At 39.2% G+C, this 6,811-nt stretch overlaps 1 protein-coding gene across 2 annotated transcripts in view; it reads left to right on the top strand.

Moving 5' to 3' along the window:
• The window catches only part of MYO16 (myosin XVI), a 655,611-nt gene that overhangs the window by 395,426 nt on the left and 253,374 nt on the right, over positions 1–6,811 (top strand). For both annotated transcript variants that reach the window (XM_011966244.1, XM_011966243.1), the window contains exons 18-20: positions 3,262–3,379; positions 4,141–4,212; positions 6,478–6,619. In XM_011966244.1, coding sequence (XP_011821634.1) covers positions 3,262–3,379; positions 4,141–4,212; positions 6,478–6,619 — 332 coding nt within the window. The remainder of the gene's footprint in view (positions 1–3,261; positions 3,380–4,140; positions 4,213–6,477; positions 6,620–6,811) is intronic.

Genomic DNA, 6,811 nt, shown 5'->3' with positions numbered 1-6,811 from the left:
ATAATTTAAAATTTAAATATATAATATTCAAAATACATATTTTATATATGTATCCAAAACAGATCAAATAACTTTATATTTGATCAACCCATGAAAAAACTGATAAACCTAAAGTAACCGTTCGTGTTAAGAATCACTTGAAAATTAACATAATCACCTTGTTAAAACATCTTCTTGAACAATGTAAATGTTTCAATATTGTTATATTTGATTGCACAGAATTGCCAAATACCTGCAAGCATTATGAAGCTGAAAAATTACACTTTAAAACTTTTAGACCATGGCCGTGCAGTAGAACCATCTCTGATGATGGAAATGTTGGTGACCTGCTCTGTGTTGTACCACACAGTAGCTTCCAGCCACGTGTGGCTCCTGGACACTTGAAGTGTGGCTTGTGGACTGAAGAAATAAATGTTTATATTTCTTTATTTTAATTCATTTAAATTGACATAGCCATGTGTGGTTAGCAGTTACTGAATTAAACAGCACCCGTCCAGTGAATAAGACATAAGAAATGGTCTAAGGCTTGAGAAAGACCTCTCAGAATCCCTTCAATCTCTATTTCCCAGAGGCATTATCTTTGCCTCCATTCAACATGGTGGTATTTTGGATTATGGTCAATTTACGGGCAATTCCTCATGAATATTTAATATAATATCACAGGGATAACTTGGACATGCCACTAGTTCACAAGCCCAGACTGGGTCACAGATTTAAAGTTGTTCTTTTTATTTTTCTAAAGCCAATACATGCGGGCAGTGAGTGGGTGGGGAGGGTGGAGAGGTCCACAGGGGGAAGAGGAAGGAAGTGAGGCTCACCCTAAATCAGTGAATGCGGGGGCACCTTGCTGCACTCACCCTTGCCGTGTTGAGAGACTGGAACTCGAGGAGCCCGCAATCACGTGGCGTCTCGTTCTTTTTGGCTCTGATTACCCAGCCTCTGTTTTTCTCCTTTACTGAGTCCTATCCACTGGCACTGTTCTGTCTTTGCACTTGCTGCTGTGGTACTTTTTTGTTTTGATATTTTTCCCTCCTTCCATGCCTGAGATGTCTGCTTCCTCATAGGAAGTGAAGCTAGAGATATGGATAGAAACCATTCTGCCAACATACCAGTTGCCTGGAAACAGGGCTTTGAAAATTCATGACTGATCCTCAAAGGCAGGGCAAGCAAAGTACACTTTCTGACTAAGGTAACCCAGGGAGACTCTCATAGCCTTCTTGGTAAAAGTAGTAGGTACACACTAGCAAAAACCATGAAATTAATTATTTCATCCTGACCCTGGGAGTGACTTGAATGAAGACAATTGAATCCACTTTAGAGGGATGGATTATGTCCAGTAAGATTCAAAGGATGGTATTTCTGGGCCAGTGAGTTCTTGAATCAACACTTGCGATTGTGGTCCTGAGAGATCTGTTCGTAACCGTGCCTCCAGCTCTCCCGTCTAGCAGGGTGGCAGGGATGGCTGCTCACTGCGCAGAGACACAGAATCACAGCCTCCTTTCTGCTCAGGAAGGAGTTTATTTTTACTTTTGTCATAGAATCCAGCACACTGTAATGCACATTATAGTTATTTTCACAGCTCTGTCTCCATCACTAAATTATGAGATTCTTGAGGACAGTATAGATTCTTCAGCTGTCTATCCAGAGGTGCCTATCTTGCAGGTACCAGTACCTTTCATGAAGACTAATTGATTTAAAAAAAAAAAAAAAAAGCTGGGCATGGTGGTGCACGCCTCTAATCCCAGCATTTTGGGAGGCCAAGATGAGAGGATTGCTTGAGGCCAGGAGTTCAAGACCGACCTGAACAGCATAGCAAGACCCCCATCTCTGCAACTGTTTTCAAAAACATTAGCTGGACACTAATTTTTGCCTGTAGTCCTAGCTACTCAAGAGGCTGAAGTGGGAGGATCACTTGAGCCCAGGAGGTCAAGGCTGTCGTAAGCTACGATTGTGCCACTACAGTCCAGACTGGGCAACAGAGTGAGACCCTGTCTCAAAAAAAAAAAAAAAAGGAAAAATAAATTGGCAAGTAGTTAAGTAGTTTGAGAGGCTTGAATAATGCCATTTTATACAGCATAAGTAAATGAAATTTGAAAAACAAATTTATGATTTAGGGATTAACTGAAAACATTTTTATATGTATATGACCTTCATAAAACATTATTATACCTGAAACTTAGAGATCATTCTTTTCAATGCTCTCATTTTAAAATTGGTAAAATCTTACCTTATTATGAAAACTACAGGCTCTGGAGAAAATCGCGGAAGTCTCAAGAAGTATATTGTTTCCACTGTATATTTATAAAGCACATCAGCATTGTTCTTAGAACAGCTGCCACAGCAGTTACGGAAGGAGGTTTTGTTCTCAAATTACAGATTAGGAGACTGAGAATGGAACAGGCTATGCCGCTCGCCCTTCACAGGGCTCAACCTGTTTTACTATTGATATCATCATGCTAAATATTTGACATTCTAGAGAAGTACAGTTTAACTTGCAGCTTTTTCTTGATTTTTCATTCTTGCCAAAAAATGACTATCCAAAATCAAATTTAAGGTCTCATTTATTTTTTTATGCAGCGTTCCAGATTCTCTTTCAGCACTCTCTTACTTCCTGCTACCCTCTGCTCAAAGATAGCTCTTGCCAACATCCATTTTTTTTCTGTTTTCCTTAAAATACCTTAAAAAACAATTAGCATTTTGTGAGTCTAGGCACGGTGGTTTTCATTACGCCTCCTTTAGTTTTTCCTGGAGAAGTAAACAATTTTGTAATCATCATGTTAATTTATCTCATAAGAGAGATAGCAAAGAAATGAACACTATCATGTAGGTTCTTGAATGAAGCGGCCACAGCAACTGCAAAGTCTAAATAGCATCCAACGTGAGCCTGGAGAGGAGGGGGAGTGAAGTCTAACCTTACAAGTGAAGCCCAGCCAGTCAAACCCACAGCACACAATTATTCATTTTTGTTATGATGATTATCTACAAGCTGTCAATTTATATCAGAATATTATTTCCTGACTCTCTTATATTTCAGGAACAGAAACATTGATTTAGAGAAAATATGCTTTGAATTATGAGGTTTTGATGTTGAGGTAGAGGCTAGTAGTTTTCTTGCCATAGCGAATATTTGGGATCTGCAAACTCACAACCTCATTAATAAGCTCATCATTTTTGTAACTTACTTTTAGATACTTAAACATTTTGCCTTTTAATCTTTCTTCTAAGCACCCTATTCCTTGTCTCTGTTTGTAAAACGCATAGGAGGTGGAGAATCTGTTCGTAATTCTAGCAGCAATATTGCACCTTGGAGACATTCGGTTTACTGCCCTGACTGAGGGGAACTCCGCCTTCGTTTCTGACCTCCAGCTCCTGGAACAAGGTCAGTGGAACGTGACCTTCTGACATTCACCACATTGATGTGCAACTTTGTAGATCTACCAGTAGATGGCGACATAGTACAGAAAAGCCTGTTGGCGTAAACGCTTTCCTCTATAAGTAGAATTCAGTAAGCTGGGAAAATTGTCTACTTTGTTTTTTCTTATAATCTGTTGTGGAAATGAATAGCAAGATGTACTTTTTTGTTCTCATTCTGTGCACCACGTTAACAACACTGATTCTTTAGCACATACTTGTGTTTATTTATATTGTTCTAAGTACCCTTCACCCCACCACCCAGTGTATTTTGGGGGCATGTTATTAGCTAAACATTTTAAACAGAATGTAATTACTTCCCTTTCAAAGATCTTGCCAAGAATCTCGCTCTTTGGAGCTGCCTCTTTAGTCGCTCCCAGATTTTAAAAAATACCTTAAAACCACAGATTGTCAATAAACAACATATCTTCACCTATATCAAAGAGATTTAACCAGGAACCTGGAAAAAAACAATTCCATACCATCTGTCAGGACAGGGAGGAAAAAAATCTGCTGTGATTTAATGCACAGAACTGCAAGAACTCATTAATATTTTGATTAAGATGTTTCTCTAGTTGAAATTGACAATTACAGTAGTAATGACTTTTTAAAATACTCATGTTTTGTAATGTGCCTATATAAGACTTATCAATTATAGCCATAAAATTCAATGTTCTTGGAATCAAAAAATATACTAACTTTATGTTTATAATGCTGATTTAATTTTAGTGGCTGGAATGTTACAAGTATCAACAGATGAGTTGGCATCTGCCTTAACAACTGATATTCAATATTTTAAAGGTAATTTTTTTATACTCTAACATCTTTGTGCAATTTAGAATCAAATATGAAAATTAAGTACAGTTTGACCTGTCCCCACTTAGTGAAACTATTTCTATGAATTTAAGGTCAAATGAGAAAAGCATTATGAGCCTGTTTGGTCATTTGATGTGACTATAGTTTAGACTCTTTATACTCCTGAGAGACCATTTTGCCTAACTGCTCACCCATTCTAGATAATCTGTCATCTTAGAAAAACAAAACCATCAATCCAAGAGGGTTTCTTCAAATAAAATATTGGATCCATTTGCATGTGTGGTGCCATGCTGCACTCTTCAATGAAGGACCGACCTTTTCCTGCTACCTCATTGGTTAGAATAGCTGTCATTTATTGGGCATTTATAAACTGATAGGCATTGTGCCAAGTCCTATAAAAATTGTTGTGTTTGAATTCTCACAGATTGCTCTGATGTGGGCATTACTATTTCCATTTTAACGGAGGGGAAAACTAAAATTCAAATAAGTTAAATGACTTTGAACCTCAAATCACTAGTAAGTGACATGTCTGGAATTCGAATCTAGCACTGTCTGACTCCCAGATGACATGCTTAATCTCTATGCTACATGCATCTCTACTCAGTGAACAAAGAGAGTGGTTTTCCCACATGATCTTCAAGTACTCACTCTAAATGATGGCCTCATGTTTTCCTCTTTATTGTGATTGTGAGAACTCACCATTCATCTAACCTTTCTTCTCGAAATCTCTACTATTCTTCCTCTATGGCCTTTTGGGCCTACTTGCAGGTATTTAGGTAGGTAAGTCATGATTCCTGCCTCACTCCTACTCTCAGAATATCCCCAAACTTAATGAATCTCCCCGTTGTTCACTCCGTTGCCCAAAAGTTATCCTTGATAGCTCTTTCTCTTCCAACTCCTCCATTCATAGGTCAGACAGACTCCATGAATATCTCCCATTCCTACTTCCTACCCTTCATTTTCATCAGCACTGCTGAATTTATCATTCTTTCCCTGCATTACAGCAAGACACTCCTATTCCTCTTTTATCTGGCCTTATCTCAACTTGCCCTCCTTCCACACTACTTCTGAAATAATCTTTCTGAAATGCAATAGGCATTTCAGGAATAAGGCCAACAGTCTTTCAAAGATAGACCAGCTCGTCACTTTAGGTGGCTTAGGAGGCCCCACTGGCACCCTTGCCTCCCACCCACTAAGCATCTTGAAGACATTGTTCTTCTTCGCACCTTCTTTTGAGAAACATTGAGCTCCCCATTAGTGTCTATGATTTCCTCTGCTTATACCACCCTCACTTGCTACCATCACCCTGTGGGTGACCCATCTGCACTCCTCAGTCACATGGCTCTAGGAATGTCAATTTCACAATGTCATAAATGGCCACACCCACTTTCACTGCCCCTTCCTCTTGTGTTGTTCCATCTCGATGACCTTGAACTTGTAGCTCTCTGACTACATTTTCTACCAGTATCAGTAGATATCCTTCCTCACCTGTGCTTCTAACAGACTCAAAACGCTTCAACCCGCATTGCACGTGGACCCCACCCTGTTTCTAGTCTCTTTCTTTGCCTGAGATGCAATGGTCAGCGAGTTTGGCCAAGGCCATAGAATATGAATTCTAGGCTCCCATTTACACTCAGCCCTCCTGCAACAGCGATGGGATAGGCTCAGTGCCAAACCACCCTTGTTCTTTTTTCCTTGGCCCCATCTCTATTCTAGTCTCTTCCACAGCCCTGTCACTCAAGAGTTCAATCACTGTGTCTTTGAGAATGACGTTGAAATTTCTACCTAAGGCCCAATCTTCTTTCCAAACTCCAGACCCACATTCTGGTTAATGAGATCATGCCTTTGAAAATATTTAAATTATATCCGATTTTCCAGATAGCCCGTTTCCACATGCCTTAGGATGATTCAGTATCCAAACCAGCGAGTTGTTATCAAAAGCCTTGCCAGGAGGGACTCTGTGAAGAACTGTTTCCCTAACTGAGGTGAAATTACACAACCTACAATAAAGGTGAAATGCTGTGGTCAACAATTCTAACAAAGAAGCTTACAATGTACTTGACTTTTGTTTTAGGAAACATTGTGCGTAATAACTGACAGAGACCTTCTCATTTATTAGAATCAGTATAATTTTTATACATCACTTATCGTATGGATGTGTGGGGAATTGATAGGATATGTGGAGTTTTGGTTGGCTTCTAGATGAGGGAACCCTTGTGCTCACTCCTCCTTTTCTTTCTACCATTTTAGGGGATATGATAATACGACGTCATACCATACAGATTGCTGAGTTTTTCCGAGACCTCTTGGCCAAGTCCCTGTACAGTCGTTTGTTTAGCTTTCTGGTGAATACCATGAATTCTTGCCTCCTCAGTCAAGATGAACAGAGAAGGTAGGAGTTGATGGATGTTAAGTTCTGTTGTTATTACTGTAGTAAGTGACTTAAAAGCTCAACTCCAAAAGCAGCTTCATATTACAGGGTGACCCATAAGTTGAACTTCATTAATATATTTTATTTTAACAAGGTAATCTGACTTGAAGGGTTTTATTGATTATTCTTTAGGAAGTGAAGCCCCCTCCCTGG

The sequence above is a fragment of the Mandrillus leucophaeus genome, unplaced genomic scaffold (assembly GCF_000951045.1).
Source record: "Mandrillus leucophaeus isolate KB7577 unplaced genomic scaffold, Mleu.le_1.0 Scaffold750, whole genome shotgun sequence".
Lineage (NCBI taxonomy): Eukaryota > Metazoa > Chordata > Mammalia > Primates > Cercopithecidae > Mandrillus > Mandrillus leucophaeus.
Note: the sequence above shows the minus strand (reverse complement) of the source record. Positions and strands in the feature narration are given on the sequence as shown.